We start from the raw sequence: 19,832 nt of genomic DNA, 5'->3' as shown, positions 1-19,832 counted from the left end.
CTTTCCAACGATATCCCACACTGTAGGGTTGAAGCAAAAAAACCCTTGGGCGATTTTTTTTATATTTGAAAGCAGGTTTTCTAGTTGTGTTTCTTAGATATCTTTTATCATAATCGATTGGCAAAAAATCCTCACGCGAATTAGAAAAATAATGTTCTCAAATCATCACAAAATAACACTCATTGATCGGGCTACTAATCCTACCCTTTAACGCGTCCCTTACTTTCGAAAAGGGTCCAAAATGAACCAACAGTATTTGTTTAGGACCCGCCCTATTTCGAATAACCCCATTTTCTTAACTTAATACAATATTTTATGACAGGCGAGGCGTAAGTTTAGAATATTCAGGGTACCAGAGACCTTGAAATCCATTTTCTATTAATAATATTAATAGTCACTCTGTGAGCTGTAGACTTCCCGTTAAGGGCCGGTACAGACGGACTGCAACTCGACTGCAACTTGTATGGGAACTGCACGTCGACGTTGCAGTTGGAGTGCAGTCGGCATGCAGTTCCCATACAAGTTGCAGTCGAGTTGCAGTCCGTCTGTACCGGCCCTAAGATTCAATATCTGGAACACCGAGCTTTGCTCGAAAAACATAAAAACTCATAAATGCGCGTTTTCCCAGAGATAAGATTTAGCTAGATCGATTTTTCACCCCCGAAAACCCTCATCGAAATCGTTAGAGCCGTTTCCGAGATCCCCGGTCACTGGTCTGCCTTAGTGGGTAGTGACCCCATAGCTGATGGTCCTGGGTTGGTATCCCGGTAAGGACATTTATTTTATGTTGTTTTTTTGTAATTGTTTATTTTATGATCTCAGTTTATGATGTACCAAAATGTTTGACTTATATAAATAAAAGTTAATTTATAAAAGTTATTTATAAATTAACTAATTTAATTTAATTTTATTTTATTAATTTTATTTAGTTTATTTGTGTAACATTGAGTATTTATGTGGCTCAAAGTATGGCATTGGTTCCTAGTCCGTTTCAAGACACCCATTGTCCTATTCAATGCTACCTGTTTTATGAAACGGACAAAAATGAGATTTAAAAAAAAAATTCTTACAATAAATTGAATTTTCATCTAATATGGTGTATTAATAATTATACAATAGTATAGCCTAATTCCTTAAGGATAGAAGTCTGACGAGGCCAGAGCACTGTTCAGACTAGTAAATATAGGTCTTAGTAAGCGTTACGAGGCTGTCAATACCTAAAGCGCGCACACTGTCTATTTGTATCGGAGTAAATGAGATAACACTGTCGCATGTTACTGGGCCTGGGCAAGGATAAGAAAAATATTTAAATAAAAAAAAGTGGATTATTAGTGTAATATTTTACTCAACCACGGTTTAGATATAAGTAAATGTTTTGAAATTGTGATTTTAAGACAAATCTTTGCAATTATTTTCTATCGAGCCGATTTCGTTCAATCATGTATCGAGTACAACCACTGTCTTTGAAATATAATTAATATGAACATATATTTTTCTTACTTGACTAAAAGTCTTCTTAAAAGTGGTCTTTCTTAAAAAACTGTTTAAGTAACATCAATTTCAAGGACATTGGGTGTTGACAGCCTCTTAATGAGTGTAATTGTATGTTGATTATATGGAGCGACATAATCGCTAAGCGATAAAGCTCTCTAATAAAGATTAAAAAAAAAGGATAGTTAACGAGTTCCTAAGTTTATAACTACACTATGTAATCTTACTTCAAATTTAAACGTCCGTTTCATGGCATATCTCCCCTACGATAGTGACAGTTCCGTTTCGTTCGCTACAGAGATCAAACGATTGGCAAGTTGGCTACGCACCCAGTAATGAATCTTATATTTACAAACTGTAAGTTAACAGTATGAACAATAACAGTTTTGTCAGTTTTGGGTCCGGGGTTTTGAATCCGAGTCCCATACCCACGATACGACGTCGTCTCACGTTGCGGCGTCGTGCAACGTTACGGCGTTGGATGGCGGGGCCACCACACATACCCACGATACGACGTAGTCTCACATTGCGGCGTCGTGTAACGTTACGGTGTCGTATGGCGGGGCCAACACACATACCCACGATACGACGTCGTCTCACGTTGCGGCGTCGTGCAACGTTACGGCGCTGCATGGCGGGGCCACCACACACACCCACGATACGACGTCCTCTCACGTTGCGGCGTCGTGCAACGCTACGACGTTGTATGGCGGGACCAACACACATACCCACGATACGACGTTGACTCACATTGCGGCGTCGTGCAACGTTACGGCGTTGTATGGCGGGGCCACCACACATACCCACGACACGACGTTGTCTCACATTGCGGCGTCGTGCAACTTTACGGCGTTGTATGGCGGGGCCAACACACATATACACGACGTCGTATCTAAGCTCTAACAGACTTTACGACATCACATTACTAGAAAGTACATTCTCAGAAACCTGTTTGATATTGTACCTACTCGTACATTTATCTTACTAGCTAAAAGGTAACCTCTCAAGATTCATTGCGGCGATAAAACAGTGTGCTATCAACGCCACGTGTGAACCAATTAAAATGGCCGTAAAACCTAATACGATACGTCTTCATTTATTTATATCTATAGACCCAGTAATATAGAAATCAGTAACTCATCTTTATTATTAGAGTAGCTTCTGTTCAAAACTTCGTCTGCTAGAGATGCGCAAAACGATTCACTGAGTTGAGAAGATTGATTCATATCTTTCGCTCGCGGAGTTGTACACGGTGTAACACGAGGTACCCGAAATATTTTTTCATCACACTTGCTCGAAAAAGTTTTTATTTTATTCAGGTGTACTGAAAGACAAAGGCCTATTTTGTTCCCGCGGGAGTTATGGATTGTGAAAAAAAGCTTTTCCCTAGGGAGTTTTTTTTAAATTATGTCACTTATTCATACTAATCAACTATCATAAATGAGTTTTACGTTTAAAATACTGACGTTTATAATTTAATGTTTTTGTTTATGTTTAAAATTAAATAATTTGATTAATTTAACAGCCGTTTAAAATATTTTTATATAATTTTCAATCGTGGCTGAATGCCAAATAGGTTTGTGCCCTCGATGCTAACCTGTCAAGAAATTACAAAATGGCGGAAGAATGTTTGATATGTCACCGTATTTAAGAATTATTTCGTTTAAAATTTAGTTTTTTCTTCGCAAGTGTGATGAAAAACATTGTGTGTAACTCCGGGGGTAAGAATATTGCAAACTCGGGTCTTTAATTACCACCCTCGTAACCAAAATTTCACTTACCCCCCTCGTTGCACAATGTACTATAACCAGGCGCTCCTGAGGCCAAGAGAAGGAAACTGGTATGAATTTATGTAAATTTCGTCAAAAAAAGTTTTTTTTTTTAAATGTTATGGTAAAACTGGCACTGAAAATGAAATATAACGATTTTTTTTAAAGTTTTTGCAAAGGTTACTCGTATCTTTTTAATATCCTATCAATAAGGATATTTAGACGACGCCTCATAAGGGCATCATTGCCATCAAAAAGGCGTTTTGTATATCGACTAGCGATATCATTCCAGATCTAAAGCAGAGCCCCACTCGGGATGTAACTCCACCTTACAGAAAACCGCAGCCAAATAACACTAGACCCTACTCATAGTGTTGTGTTCCTACCGGTGAGTAAGGTTGCCAGAGCTCAACGAGTGTTAGGGTCGGCAACGCGCATGTAACTCTTCTAGAGTTGCAGGCGTTCATAGGCTAAGTAGACTGCTTACTATCAGGCAGGCCGTATGCTTGTTTGCCACCGACAAAGTACAAAACATATGGTGCCATCTAGTTCGGATGTTAAACTAGAGGGTATGATTTTTTCTTAGATTTAACGCCTTTTCTTACGACCGACAAACCTTCAAGAAAAGAGTGTCACCCCATTTTAAATGCCGGCAATGTACTTATAATCACTCTGCTGTTGCGTCCATGGGCTAGTAATAGCTCGTTTGCCTCTTATATTATTAAAAAAACAATCAATTACTCTTTGGTTGAAGTAAACAGACTTATTTTTCAAGAATTCAGCCCAGCCTGCAGAAAATATTGAGACAGCGCGTCCCGCGGGTTTTAAGAGGAAAATCTGGTTAAAAACCTATTCAACAAGGGATTCCTATTGCGAAGGGAGCAACTTTTGTATATTTCATTCCGCAATAATATTATGTTAATTCATAATTGAATTTAAACTTTGACAACCGGTCTGGCCTAGTGGGTAGTGAAACTGCCTATGATGCTGATGGTCCTGGGTTCAAATCCCATTAAGGGCATGTATTTGTGTGATGAACACAGATATTTTTCCTGGGTTACGCATGTTTTCTCTATATTTTTCATAGACTTTTCGTCAGGTAGTATCAAAATGTCTATTTTAAAATTATACTGGGAAATCGGTTAGGCTAAGCAAGCGTATGCTTATACGCTTACGGTCCGATTCGAAGAATGAGATACGATAACGATAAGTTCTGGTTTAAATAAGTTCTCATTTAGATATCGATTGTATGTCGTATAATTGACAGAAGCAGCTCGATTCGGGCAACTAATGTCACTTTGTAGTCAGAAATATTTTTTGGGATCACAGCGGACTCGCAATAAACGTCAATTTTGACATGTCGTTTAGTTATCAATCTTTTAAAGAGCTTAAACGTGTCTTAATTATTATTCGAATCGGGCCGTATGCCTTATCCGTGACCGCGACTAGCATATTTCCTGTTGAAACGTCTGTAACGTTATTCCCTGATTAAGGTAACCACCTGCTAACATTTTAGTGGTAGGTAGACGGCCTTAAGAAGTGGACATTTCATAATTCGATATAGAGGTTGGATGGCAGAGGAGACAGGGCATCCGACTTGAAGCGAGTTCAGTCAGATTACGGTTTGGAATCCTAACGGTCGATTGTAAAGAATACTTGATTAGAAATATAACAGTGAACTGTTGAACATCGTTTGATTCGTTTTAATTCAGTTAAAATATATCCCCACCAGAGTGCGGCATAGTTTCACGTCGGTAATAAAATAAATTCGCGATATACCCGGTCTTTAATAATGTATTTAACATGCGATTCGAATAAATAGTTAAGGAAATATAATTTGCACCGATTAGGAATAAAAAGGTGTCACAAAAAAATGTCACTGACCTGTTAGTAAACTACCTACCTCGTTTTATATTGTCATTTACACTGGTCTGTCAGAAGCAAATGCTCTATTATAGACTAAAATCAATGATAACAGGACACAGTACGGTGCATCAAACACTACACTTGTTTGCTTGTTAGCAGTTGTTTACTAAGCTGTTGATGTGACATCTGTTGTAATCAAACTGGGATTAAACTGTGTTCAATATGTTTGTTTAGAGAATTGAAACAGCTTGTTTAGTGGACATCGCTTTTCGCAATCGAAATTATTATGATCTAACCCCTAATGTTAGTGTGTAATTTGCGCCTATTTTCCAAGGAATAATAAATAGAGCTGCCTATAAATAGTTTGAAAGTTATAAATAAAACTAGAATACCCTAACTTTACCACCCGTACCAACTTAGCCTATTTAATATTTTTAAAATCAGAATAATTATACTAAAATATGTTTCAAATCCTAAATATTGGATACGCCAGTGAGTCCCATACCATAACATAATTTCTGGCGAAATTATTTGCTAGTTAAGGCTGTGTACTAAAGGCGAATTAAGGGTAACGTATTTTTGCCAACTCTTTATTCCAATGAACTGCAACACTGATAACGGGGTTTGATGTTGATTCTTCATCTACAGTAGGCAGATAAAACTACGGTTCATTTCTTAAGTAACTTATTCTTATGGCCTCTAGAAACGTCACCAATAATCGCATGCGTTTGCGATACACTGCGGCATTTGAATGACCGATTGAATTCTTTACAACTGCTTACCCAGCAATGATCTAAAACGCATGCAATTTATTGCAACGTTGAACTGTAAGTAATAAAAGGCATTGTTCCAGCGAAACGCTTTTCGACGGAACTCGTTACTGTAGTTCCAAGTATATTGGAACTATGAACTGCGTTTCAATATAAATTGCAGTACATTACCTAAGTGCATTGGTTATTATTATTTCATGGTAGTTGGAGGACAATAGTGTAAAGAAGGCTAAAATTTTGGATTAATGTTTAAGCTGTGTATGTACTTAGACGTCACTAGGAAATAGTTATTTGTTTTTTTTTTTACTCCTCGTGCTAATAATTCCCCTTGCAAAGGAATAATTGCAAAATTAAATATCGATATCATCATCATAAATTTAAGAGCTGCACTCTTGTCGGTGAAGCAATCTCCAGGCATGCCTTTCATTGGCCTCTTCATTGACGGCGTGATACGACACGACGTTCACTTTCTCCTTCACTTGATCCATGTATGCCCTTCTTGGCTTTTCTCTATTTCTCCTTCCTTCTACTTTCCCTTCTATGATGGTCTTGATGAATTCGTCGTGTCGTAACAGGTGTCCCAACATGTTTCCTTTTCTACTTTCGATGTTTCTCAATAGGCACCGCTTTTCTCGAACTCTATTTAAGACCTCCTCGTTGGTTACTTTTTCTGTCCAGCTTATTTTCTCCATACGCCGCCAGCACCACATTTCAAAAGCTTCAAGGCGTTTTCTGTCTCGTTGAAGCATCGTCCACGTTTCGCTACTATATTGACGACCGGTTTGGCCTAGTGGGTAGTGACCCTGCCTACGAAGCTGATGGTCCCGGGTTCAAATCCTGGTAAGGGCATTTATTCGTGTGATGAGCATGGATATTTGTTCCTGAGTCATGGGTGTTTTCTATGTATTTAAGTATTTATAAATATTTATATATTGTATTATATATATCTAGAGTCCCCGAGGACGAACCCGCACGGCAGCTATTTATTAACCTTAAGGTGATGACTGTACCTTCGCTCTTCATATTTGAGATAGGTAAATATGTGAGAAAGAACCCCGACGAGTTCCCTATAAGCAAGACCTACTCAGCGAGAAGAAAACCTGCGCTGTCAGTTCCCGCGCATAGACTTCAGAAGTCAGGGAAGTCCTTAAGGGTAATAGGTGCAAACATTTACAATAAATTACCTGAAATAATAAAAGAATTGAGTACTGAACGACGTTTCACACGTGAGCTCAAAACGTTTTGCTCAACAAAAGCATATTACTCGGTAAAAGAATTCCTGGATGAATGAATATGTCGAAACATTAAATTATTATATATAGGCTAAGCTAACTATAATTTGTAATCGATTATATGACATTGAAATTTCTATAATTCAATTTAATGAAAAGATGTTTAATTTAATTTGTTTTCAGTATACTTTATATTTATAATTTATTATATCAATTTATTATTGTTTTGCTCACTGTTACGTATAAACAGTAGTTTTAGGTAATATGACGATGTACAATTAATACAAATAAAATCTATTTTATTCTATTCTATTCTATCGTTGTCTAAGTACCCTCAACACAAGCCTTATTGAGCTTACTGTGGGACTTAGTCAATTTGTGTAATAATGTCCTATAATATTTATTTATTTATTATATTGATATACTAGATATGAAGTGCGTTTCTCCTAGAATACATCGCTCAGGATAGGTATAAAATAAATAATAAAATAACCGTACGTGTTCGAAACAAGAGCAATATTAACGTCGATTTATAGGTACCTTATTTATCGGTCGGCTAAACTTCTAGCGATTCATCAATATGCCGGCGGCGCCCGGGCCGTATAAATCATTCAACAGTACAATCCGTCTGTTTATCGCCAATCGTGGTCCTCGCAGGGTTGGTATAAGTCAGGGTTTCCCCTGACGTCAGGATTTTTGGTCGTTTGTACGGGGACTTGGTGGTTAGTTTTCAGAAACCTCCGCTAACTAGCAGCTAGCTAATTGGAGTTGGTTATAGAAAAGCCAAGGTTACGTGAGGTACTTATAATATATATATGGGGTTAGTGGCCTACGAAATGATTCGGAATACGGGAGTAAAATTAATCAAGGTTTTTTTTCACAACGCCATTTGCTACTCTTGTGGATAAAATGACTGTTGCAAAATTTTGTGTTGTTGAATATACTTTAAATTATAACTTTAAATGATGAATAAAGTTAATTTGGATTTGATTTGGTTTAATTTAGTTTGATGTTTTACAGTTATTATTTTACTCGCAAAATTTATATAACCCTCGTGCTTCGAAACCCTCGCAACGCTCAAGATTACATTTTTTTAAATTGTTGCTTACTCGGGTATCAATATTAGCACGAGCGGTTAAAAACAACTTTTATCCTCTGTAAAACGAATAACTATTATTATTTTTGTTATTAGTTATTGTTTTTGACGTGTTGTTTTAAACGTTCAAAACATTTGGAAAAATGGCTGTCCATGATATATGAGCATTTTTAGGGTCTAAATTTTTGTCAAGATATTGCGTTTTTTTTTCATATGATAACCCTACCCATGAGAAATCGACGCCATTTTTATTCCTACACATGGGAGTACGTGACCATCGTCAGTGTAAGGGTTTGTGAAATAAGTCGGAGTTCTGATTAATGTTACGTAACTTTCCAAACATTTTACAGAGTCAATTTAGGCTATTTAAACCGACTACAAAAAAACAGTGGTTCGCAATTCACAATTAGATTTTTTTGTATGTTAACCAAAAAAATACCAAATATGTATTCATTTAAAATACTCATGCTAATAGATTTTTTATAATGGTAATTATAAAATTTCTAAATAGATGATTTTTGTTTTTTTTTTTCGTTTGATAGGGTTTCTCGTTGGTTTCATTGATGAAGTTGTGATCCTAGAGAAATCTTTTTTTAACAAAGAAATCAGAGACGTAATCCGGCCCTATTACTATTTGCCCTGAGAAAAAACATATGTCTGCCATCAGACAACATCAGATTTATCCTAAATGAAACATGGAGAAGTCGACTTTTAAAACATTACAGGCATACTTACAGGTATTTTTAATATTTACTTTTGCATACCCTCGGAAAGCACCATTCGGTAAATTGCTTATGAAGACCACAAAATAGGAGCATGTTAGATATTTTTTGTTAAATCGGTGATTTTTTTGCTTAAGATTAATCAAAGCGCAACCCACCACTTCGAACTTTAAAATTGTGCCACTTTTTTTATCCAGCCAATATTAACCTAGAAAAAGTTTACTACGAGGCTGCCCTTGCAAATATAATCCAGTTTCTTTCTTATTTTTTTACCACCACAACCGCTGGTAAAATCGCTCTACTGTTCGAATACTAATGAGAAAGTTGCATTTTATCCACGTGTGGCAAAGTAATCTGATGCACATTTTGAGTTGATTCCTTATGCTGGCTGGTAGAATTGACTTTTAAATGATTATTTTGAATGATAAATGATTTATAAACGGTTTGATTTTGTTTGATATATTACAGTTAGTATTTTCGTCGCACTGGCGTGGTGAAAATGTTTGTGTTTCAATCGGTAGCAAATTGTTTAACCCTCATGCCTTCAATCCCTCGCAACGCTCAAGAATCACTTTTCAAGCTCGCTAGGCTTGTAGCTCAATTTTTGAAACTTTCGCTTGCTCGGGTATCAATATTAGCCCGAACGGTTAAACAACATTTTTTCCGCCTTGTAATCAAATGACTATTATTGCATTTGCTTTTGTAAAACATGTAACAATTTTGAATTAACTCTCTCTAAATTATTCTTTTATAGTGTTATATTTGTATAACATATGGATTTTTTACATTATGTATAAAACAACTACGTACAATTAGTAAGATACTTATAAAATAAAACAACTAAAACTAAACCTAACTAAAAAAATTAAAAAATCCCTCGGCAAGGTGCCCATCACGCAGGCAGCGTTCCCGCGCTGTATTGCGATAGCAATCCTCTGCGCGAGAAAGCTGCCTGCGCGAGATTCCCCTGTTGCCTCCCTAAAAGTTCACATTATACGTAGCCATTTATTTATAATACCAGTTAAATGAGCTTGAATTGACTTTGAATAGCTTCTTTCCAGCGTTTAAATGGAATGACAATACAGTAATAAAATACCGAGACAGACACATTCCGATGTAGATTTTAATAAACTCAGTGACTAGAATGACAGCGTGTTTTGTTCAGAGTTTTCATTGTGTTGGCTTTATTTAAATAATGTTTATATTAAAATGCTTACTGAATTTATCTTTTCACATCAACTATTCCGAAATTCTTATTTAAATTTCTTCTCTGCTAAGAGGACAGAAAGTGGCAGTTTTCTGTTTTAGGACATGTTTTTTTTGGCATACATTTTTTTTAGTTTAAATAATATTTTGAACGTGGGGACTATAGCCCGAACCCTCTCGCGTATGAGAGGAGGCCTGTGCCCAGCAGTGGGACGTATAAAGGCTCAATTATTATTAATAATATTTTGAAACGGGTGAATATTTCCTCACAGATGATGGGAATAGCAGTATCCCATCAAAAACAATACTTGTCAAAAAAACCAAGTTTCGCAACTCAGTTGTTGTGCGGTAAAATGTTGTGAGATCCATGTAATACCAAGTCGGTTATTAATTTATTCAGTCTCTACTTAAGCGACTTTCTGTCTTAATACGTCCAGTCTCTAAGACCACGATCGTGGTCCATAACAATTGAAAATCAATTGTGTCTGGAATCTCCGTACTCGAAGCATTAAGTTGTTACGTAATAATTAACAGCATCTTATAGTGACGCATATCAATATTAAAAATCTTTAATGTTTTATATAAATATATTGAGACTTGGCCATCGCACTAAATAATTGAATTTACATGTGTTTTCAGGCGATTGAATTTACACGTGTTTTCAGGCGATGGCCAAGTCTCAATATATTTACATAAAACATTAAAGAATTTTAATATTGATATGCGTCACTATAAGATGCTGTTAATTATTACGTAACAACTTAATGCTTCGAGTACGGAGATTCCAGACACAATTGATTTTCAATTGTTATGGACCACGATCGTGGTCTTAGAGACTGGACGTATTAAGACAGAAAGTCGCTTAAGTAGAGACTGAATAAATTAATAACCGACTTGGTATTACATGGATCTCACAACTTTTTACCGCAGAACAACTGAGTTGCGAGACTTGGTTTTTTGACAAGTATTGTTTTTGATGGGATCTCATTTCTTTTTGTATTTTGTAGACAGTTCTACTTTTTTCCTTTTCGGTACCTTCTACTTATTGTATATATGTATATCTACCAGCAACGAAATAAATAAAACATCGTTACGAATAAAGCCAATATTGAAAAATTTAATAACTGAAGACTTGGCTGTATGGGCTTAATTTTCTTTGCGGTCTTTTCTAGATTTTTTAGTTTTTCCTTGATTCATACACCAAACACTACTTATATTCCAAATTTGAAGCTTCTAGGTCTGCTAGAAGTGCCTTAGAATTTTGATGATCGGTAAGTCAGTGAGTGACAAAATTAAGAAATTTGACCCGTTAAAATTCTTAAAATACTGGTTCAAATTGAATGAAATTTGAAATATACCGTGTCTTTACAATGCCTGCATGGTTACTGAAAATTCAGTCTTCTAGTCTTATCCACAACGAAGTTACAGGGGGTCGAAAATGGTCTAAATTGCTTCGAGAAAAGGATGGTACGGCCGTGATGCTTTTTTGCTCGACTTGGTGGGGGCACTGCCGTGCCCCCAGATGTTTCGATGGTAGCAAAATTATTTCCACTATGGGCGTTAACACTTCCGTCTCTCATTTCGCTCAGGATTTTATTTTAGAATCCCTCGCTACCGTCGGATTCACTTATAGAAACCTTCGCTTCGTTCAGTGTTTAAAGTGCGCCTTCGGCGTAAATATATCTATTATAATATGTACATTTTTACAGTCTAAAATAATATTTCTTATATATTTTTTTTTTTATTAATAGTGGTACTATTTTATGGTTTTAAACCAATAATACGTTTAATCATAAAAATATGATACGTAAAATACAATTTTCCTTTGAGTAAACTAGAATCAGTTGGTACGATAGTCACGGAACGAATTTTCAAGTTTAAAAATATATAATAATAATAATAATAAATGACCGGGCTTAAAAACCCGAGAGTTGGTAACGGAGATATAATAATAATAATAAAATTCTTTATTGCACACTACATAAAAAACAGATACAGAAATTGATTACATATACACATTGGTAGGTAACAACAGGCGGACTTATCGCTAAACAGCGATCTCTTCCAGACAACCTTCAGATAGTGAGATGGCGAACGAAGTTAACGGGTGGTGCAAAAAAATAAAAATAAAGAAAAAAAGTAGTAAAAATACAATATAATACATATACTACACATATAAAGTTAAGATAGACTACATTATTACTATACACAAAAAATATATACATATATATATATATATATATATTATATATATATATATATATATATATATATATATATATATATATATATGTCCACGATAGGACAAACAATAAGAAGTCGTAGTTTAAAACTTGTAGATATTTAATTAAAATTATAAAAAAATACAAAATGTGTATGACACGCAAAGTTCCGTTGTAGAGATATGAGTAGGTATTGACAGATATACGATGATGTGGAGTTATTTTGACACTTGGTCCGTGACGTAGCTCTACTCGTCCGGTAATCATGTTAACCGTTCCGTTTCGCGTGAACATTCTCCCCGCCCTTGAAAGCTCCTGAAGCTTTCAAGACTCTGCGTCATCTGGGGACGGGAGTAGACAGATGCGGTTGATGGCCCGACGAACGGTGCCTCGAACTGTGGAAATATCAGCGACTCGAGGGATGCCATCAGTGCCTGGGAAGATTCGTTCGACCCTGCCGAGGCGCCAGTTGAGTGGCGGTGTGAGATCCTCCTTCAGCAGAACAAGGTCATTTGGTTTAAGGTCCTTGCATCTGAGCTTCCACTTTGTACGCTGCTGCAATTCGGGGACGTATTCTGAGCTCCAGCGCTTCCAAAAATGTTGTCGAATCTGTTCAAGTCGCTGGAATCTGTCGAGCCGATTTGTGTTGGAGTCTAGTAAGCACGGCGACGGTAATGCAGTGAGTGGCCTACCTATCAAAAAGTGTCCCGGGGTGAGAGGAGCGAAATCTTGGGGTGATGAGCTCAAAGGACAAAGGGGACGGCTGTTTAGGATGGCCTCGATCTGACTGAATAGGGATGATAGTTCCTCGAACGTTAAATGGGCATTGCCTAGGACCCTATTCAAGTGATACTTGGCGGCTTTAACACCGGCTTCCCACAGCCCACCGAAGTTAGGAGCGTATGCTGGAGAGAAGCGAAATTCAATGCCTTTATTGGCTGCAAAATCGATGATGTCATCCGTATTAAGTTTTAAGAAATCGTTAATTTCCCTTGCAGTAGCAACAAAATTCCTACCATTGTCGCAAAAGATTTGTTTAGGTTTGCCGCGACGGGATACAAACCTTTGGAGGCACAAGGTAAAAGCGTCTTTAGACAGCTGACTGACTGCTTCAAGATGAATGCATTTGTATCGGAAGCAAATGAAAATGCAAAGATATGCTTTCGTTATCCTGCATCCTCGGCCTTTACGATCGGTAATTAAGAATGGCCCAGCAAAGTCAGTTCCAGTCGTGTAAAATGGGTAGTCGGGAGTAACTCTCTCAGCGGGCAAATTGCCCATTTTATTTGTTAGAGTTTTGCCTCTGAAACGCCTGCAGACAAAACAAAGGTGATAAGTACGCCTCGCTAAATTTCTTCCGCCTATAGGCCATATGCGATCCTTTATGGCACCTAACAATAATTGTGGTGCAGCGTGAAATAATAGCTGATGCTCTTGTTGAAAGAGCAGCTTAGTAAAGGGGTGGTTCGCGTGTAAAATTATAGGGTGCTTTTTATCGAAGGTATATACTGAAGCACCTGCCAAGCGACCACCAACTCTAAGGATTCCCTGAGTATCGAGAAAGGGATCAAGAGAGATAACATTGGATTTGCGATTAAGAGTCTTTTTGTTCTCTAATAGCCTTATCTCATTACCAAAGGATTCATTTTGAGAAGACTTGACTAAAGAGTCAAATGACTTATTTAGTTCATCAACTTGGAGGGGACCAGATAGTTTGTAATTAGGCTCTCTGCAATTGTGGATGAACCTGTAGACAAAAGCCAGAGCTCGTTGTAATCGGCAGAGTTTTGAATAATTTGAGAATTGAATTAAAGGATCTGTGATTGTGAGTGTATGAACCTTCAATTCTGGCAGCTCGTGCGGGTCCTGCTTGGGGGTGGAGTTCAGCGATGGCCAGGATACTTCAGGGCCTTGTAGAAAGGTAGGTCCTTGCCACCAAGCGGAGCAGCCGCCGATGCGATTCGGATCAAAGCCACGAGATAGAAGATCTGCTGGGTTTTCTAAAGTGGGAACGTGGCGCCAAGCAGACACGTCAGTTAGTTCTCCTATCTCGCTAACCCTGTTAGCAACAAACGTTTTTAATTTGTTTGAGCTTGTGTTTAGCCACGATAATACGACGCTTGAGTCAGTCCAATAGACGTGACGCGATATTTGGCAGCGGAGGGCGTCAGTCACTGTGACGCTCAATTGGGCTGCAAGAAGGGCGCCGCATAATTCCATACGCGGGATAGTGACAGGTTTTAAGGGAGCGACTCGGCTTTTAGCGCACAGAAGGCGCACTAAAATTCTACCCTCAGCATCTATAGATCGGAGGTAGACAGCCGCACCGTACGCCTTTTGAGAGGCGTCACAAAAGACGTGCATTTCCACGGATATGTAGTTGTCAATCAAGACTCGCCTAGGGATTGACAAATCAGAAATGCTATTAATGTTATCAGCAAACTTCTGCCAAGTTGACTGTATGTCTTGAGGAGCAGGATCGTCCCAATTTAGCCCCAAAGACCACAGACCTTGAATGATGAGCTTAGGTATGATTGTGCAAGGTGAGAGGAGACCAAGCGGGTCAAATATTTTAAAGGTCGAGGAAAGTATACTCCGCTTAGTTAGAGCTTCAACTGGGTCCATTTCAATGGTGAATCGTAGAACGTCCTCTGATGGATCCCAGTCAAGACCAAGGGTGTCAGTGGCAGCACTGAGCATCAGGTTGCCCTCGGTGTTGTTGGCTTCCGCAGTGAGTATAGAAGGTAAATTGGACCTATATTTTCTTAAAGGAAACCCTCCTGCGGCTAAGCTTTGAGAGACACACTTTTGAATAAAGCGAAGTTGCTCTTCATCATCATGCCCGGTCAGGAGATCATCGACGTAGAAATCCTTTTGGATGATGGTCTTTACTAAAGGATCTTGACACTCCTCACCAAGCTGCCAGATGCACCGAGTACTAAGGAAACTAGCGCTAGCGAACCCATATGTAACTGTATTAAGTCTTAGAGTTCGCAATGGTTGCGATTCGTCATCACGCCATAGTATGAGCTGCAGATTGCGTTGGGACTCGTGCACCAAGACCTGGCGGTACATTTTTTCAATGTCCCCGGAAAGCACAAAGCGATATTGCCGAAAACGAATGAGAATGTTGAAGAGTGAGTCTTGTATCGTAGGCCCCACCATTTGTAGGTCATTTATAGAGAGTCCAGAGGAAGTGCGCGCCGAACCGTCAAAGACAACGCGCAGCTTTGTAGACTCGCTTTTTTCCTTGATAATAGGATGGTGGGGGAGAAAAAACGCATTAGTAGGCTTTGGAATGGTCGAAGGAGAAAGATGGCCAAGTTCTTCATATTCGTGAATGAACTTGGAATAACGTTCCTTGACTTCTGGCTGCTTCCTAAAACGTCGTTCTAGATGAAAAAACCTTTTCTTAGCTGCATTGTAAGAATCGCCCAAGCAGTCGGGCTCGTCTTTTAGGGGAAGTTTGACAATAAAGCGCCCGTCGTCTGAACGTTCGGTGGTTGCGACAAAGCTTTGTTCGCACAAACGTTCCTGCTCGGTCAAAGGTTGTTTTTTCTGAGGTAGACTCTCTAATTCCCAGAATTTAGCGAGTTCGTCATGAAGGTCGCTTGTGCGAGCAAAGTTGCAACGAATCGTGGAATTAGATTGAGTATTAAACTGCTGCTTGGGACCTACGACTATCCATCCTAATTTAGTGCTCCGCAAAATAGGGTTGCCTTGACCTAAAGATTGTTGCTGAGATCCTAGTATATCCCAAAAGAGGTCAGAACCTATGAGCATGTCGATTTGGGACGATTTGTTAAAGCTAGGATCCGCAAGTTCAAAGGGAGCTAGGTTGAGATGGCTGATGTCAAAGTTGACCTTGGGTATAGGTTTAGTTATCTGTGGCAAGACTGTGCATGTTAATATAGCACTGAACGAATTTCGCTGAGATTGAATTTCGACAATGCAACGATCGACCTTGATACTAACTTCAATGTCACATACACCTTCTAGCTTCTGGGTGAGATTGCTAGGTGTGAGAGAAGTCAAGCCTAACCTTTGCTTAATGTCCTGAGTGATAAACGACGACTCGCTGCCGTTATCAAGTAGGCAGCGCGCGGTGACTACCTTTTTTGAAGTCGGGTTTACCAAATTGACCAAAGCCGTTGCTAGTAGACCCTTAGACTGGGTTGGCACATTCAGCTTAGAAAGGTTAGCTTGAATAGCATCATCACTAGCCTCGGTTTCTTTGTGCAAGAGAGTGTTGTGACGTTGTTTACATAAACGACAGGTTCCTGGCAACCTACAACGTCGCACTTCATGCCCTACTCTTAGACAGTTGTGACATAATTTTAAAGTAGTTGCCTGAGCTAGCCTGTCCTCAGGTGATTTGGCCTTGAAAGACGCACAGTCAAAAATACGATGTTCTCCATCACAAATCACGCAGTGAAGTTGTTTGGAACTGGAAGGTTCACTGGTGTGAGCAACGAAGGCTTTGACACTAGGCTGACTGGGCTTAGACCGCTGCGGTAAAACAGGTGCGTCTGATTGGCGCTTAAATGACTTGTCCTGCTTGTTCCGCTGAACGGTTTCAAGGACGTCTGCACGACCTTTTAGAAAGGAATGAAAATTATCTAGCGTAGGCATGTCCGCGAGAGAATTTTTGTGCTCTTCCCATTTTACAGACGTGGTGCTGTCCAATTTTGACGTCATCATAAAAATGATCAAGGTGTCCCATTGATCTACGGGCTGACCTAAAGTCTTGAGAGCACGCAAGTTCTTACAAACGTGGTCAACAATATACCTAAGACTCTTATCAGACTCACGCGTGATAGGTTCCAAATTAAATAATGATTTTAAATGATTGTTGACTAATTGACGTTTGTTGTCATATCGTTCGCGCAACAATTTCCACGCTTCGGGATAATTTTCGTCAGAAACCTCTAAATTACAAATCACTCGAGCCGCCTCGCCCTCTAAATACGAATTTAAATAATAGAATTTATGTATATTTTTAATTTTTTCGTTATTGTGTATTAAGGAGTGGAAACTTTCCCGGAATTCTAACCAGCGGTAATAAGTTCCGTCAAAAGTGGGAATTTTTATAACAGGGAGACGAAAACCCATAAGATCCTGGTCAGCGTTATGAGGGTTGGTCACGGTTGAGTTGTACTCATTATCACGATCGGGGTTATTACGCTTATGTTTGTCTAAAACATCCCGGGCCGTGGCAATACAATGGTAGAAATCTTGTTCGATTAAATCCCGTTCAGTCAACTCCGTGTTTAATGTGGCTTCATTTAATAATTCGACATCATCTTGCAATGCCTCAAAGTCCTTAAATAACGCTTCAAAATTATTTAATTTGCAAGCTAATTTGCCAATTTCCACTGGTGAAATAGTATTGTCAGGCGGTAATGTAGTTAGGTAATTCTTAAATTTAGTTAAACGTCCTTTAATTGAACTACGTTTTATCAATAATTCTTTTAACTCGCTCATAGTAACAAGTTATTAGCAAAGTAGTACTTGCAAAAAAAAGTTGTTTACTTGAAATGAATAATAGGCATACGCTCGATCCCCGATCTGCTGATGCTGCAGTCTGGCTGTGGTAAGCGAAACTGGCCCTTAGTAGCAGGCGGTCGGTGACGAGAGATGCACGCTGCGCGAGCGCTCGATGATAGGGAAATAGCAGTGCAGTAATGCTGGAATAGATTGTTGAAAATATATAAGTATCTAGGTGGCGTTATGTGCCTAGTATGTGCGAAAGGCAGGTTTAGTGAGTGACTATGTGAAATTACACTTTAAATGCACTATAAATACAGCGAAAAGCAAATAATTAAGGTATGAAGTGTAGCAGTGCAATTGTTTGTAGCAAGTTATCTCTTAATTATAGTTTGTACGCGTATTGCTTGGCTATATAGGCGCGTAGTGTTTATTATGATCTATAACGGTATATATTGACTTTGCGTGTTTAATAATATTCGTTAAATATTGAATTTATATAAGTGGTAGTGGGTAAAATGGATAGATAAAATGCTAGAAAACGTAAATGAAGTGGCTGATTGCTTGAAAGTAAATTTGGCAGCCCAAAGCTAGTGCAAAGAACTATGTTCTCGATTCTAGTCAGATCGAAGTAACAGTTACAGGGAAGGAAAGAAGTGGAACGGTCTCACTTTTTATTTAGGTGAACCAATGCTGCGGTGCTGGTAATCCGTTGCTGGCCGGCTGGTCCTGGTGAGTCCAAGTTGTCCTTGTAGTCCTCCGAAATTGAAAAAACTCGATGTTTGCCTCGTAGCTCGATCGGTCTTCGTGTATGCAGGGTGAGCAGGGTGGTAGACTGGGCCTTTGTAGACTTGGTTGGTAATTCATTTGCGAGTGCCCTTTGACCTGCTGCTCGCCGTTGTCCGATGCAGTGAATTTTGTGGTTCTTGTCTTGTAAACGGTCGCCAGATTTGTCCACGATAGGACAAACAATAAGAAGTCGTAGTTTAAAACTTGTAGATATTTAATTAAAATTATAAAAAAATACAAAATGTGTATGACACGCAAAGTTCCGTTGTAGAGATATGAGTAGGTATTGACAGATATACGATGATGTGGAGTTATTTTGACACTTGGTCCGTGACGTAGCTCTACTCGTCCGGTAATCATGTTAACCGTTCCGTTTCGCGTGAACAATATATATATATATATACATATACATATATAAATGACAAAGGAAGCCATAACAACGACAACGAGTTTAAAAGAATACGAGTATAGGACCTTCATGAAATAGACAAATAATGTTCTTTTAATAGGTTTTTAAAAATGGGAAGTGATTTAGCACGTCTAATATCAATGGGTAGATTATTCCACAGCCGGACAGCACGGAAACTGAAAGAGTTGTTGTAGAATTTTGAAGAGGAAGGAGGGGGAACAAGTAGCAGATTTTGAGAGCATCTAAGAGATGAAAGAAATTTAAACCGGGCTTTAAGATAACACGGAGTATTGGGGTGGAACAGAGTGGCATACAAGAGGGAAAGAATATGCGTGTTGCGACGGAATCGGATGGGTAACCATTTGAGCTGCGAACGAAAGCTTGAAATATGATCGAATTTGCGCAACCCGAAAATGAACCTAATGCACACGTTTTGAAGTCGTTCGAGTTTGTTCAATTGCTCTTCAGTAAGGTCTAAATAGCAGATATCAGCATAGTCCAAAATAGGCAGAAGGAGAGACTGAGCAAGCGCAATTTTAGTGGCGAGAGGCAGGAAGTTACGAAGTCGACGTAGGGAACCAATCGTAGCAAAGATCTTTCTGCTCACCTCACTGATCTGCGGAATCCAAGAAAGAGTACGATCAATGATTACACCCAGATTTTTGACCTGGTTAGAGAAAGGAATCAGTACCCCATCGAACAGAACCCCAGGCAAATCATCGAAATCGACTCTTGCTATACTACACATATACATATATGCACACCAAGATGAT

The 19,832-nt window shown here is 38.6% G+C and overlaps 1 protein-coding gene and 1 long non-coding RNA gene across 2 annotated transcripts in view; one reads left to right on the top strand and one right to left on the bottom strand.

The window, feature by feature from the left end:
• Window positions 1–19,832, top strand: part of LOC133519383 (uncharacterized) — a 49,789-nt gene that overhangs the window by 15,539 nt on the left and 14,418 nt on the right. The window lies entirely within an intron of this gene.
• Window positions 12,443–15,301, bottom strand: LOC133519360 (uncharacterized). Its single transcript, XM_061853402.1, has one exon. It carries the CDS (start codon window positions 15,072–15,074, stop codon window positions 12,699–12,701), a length of 2,376 nt encoding a protein of 791 aa, XP_061709386.1. The 5' UTR covers window positions 15,075–15,301; the 3' UTR covers window positions 12,443–12,698.

Source organism: Cydia pomonella, chromosome 6 (genome assembly GCF_033807575.1).
Source record: "Cydia pomonella isolate Wapato2018A chromosome 6, ilCydPomo1, whole genome shotgun sequence".
Lineage (NCBI taxonomy): Eukaryota > Metazoa > Arthropoda > Insecta > Lepidoptera > Tortricidae > Cydia > Cydia pomonella.
The sequence above is the reverse complement of the archived record's forward strand: the minus strand, read 5'-3'. Positions and strand labels throughout refer to the sequence as shown.

Bases quoted from the DNA above. Each gene is read 5' to 3' on its own strand.
- LOC133519360 (XM_061853402.1), bottom strand. From the start codon at position 15,074: ATGCTCAGTGCTGCCACTGACACCCTTGGTCTTGACTGGGATCCATCA.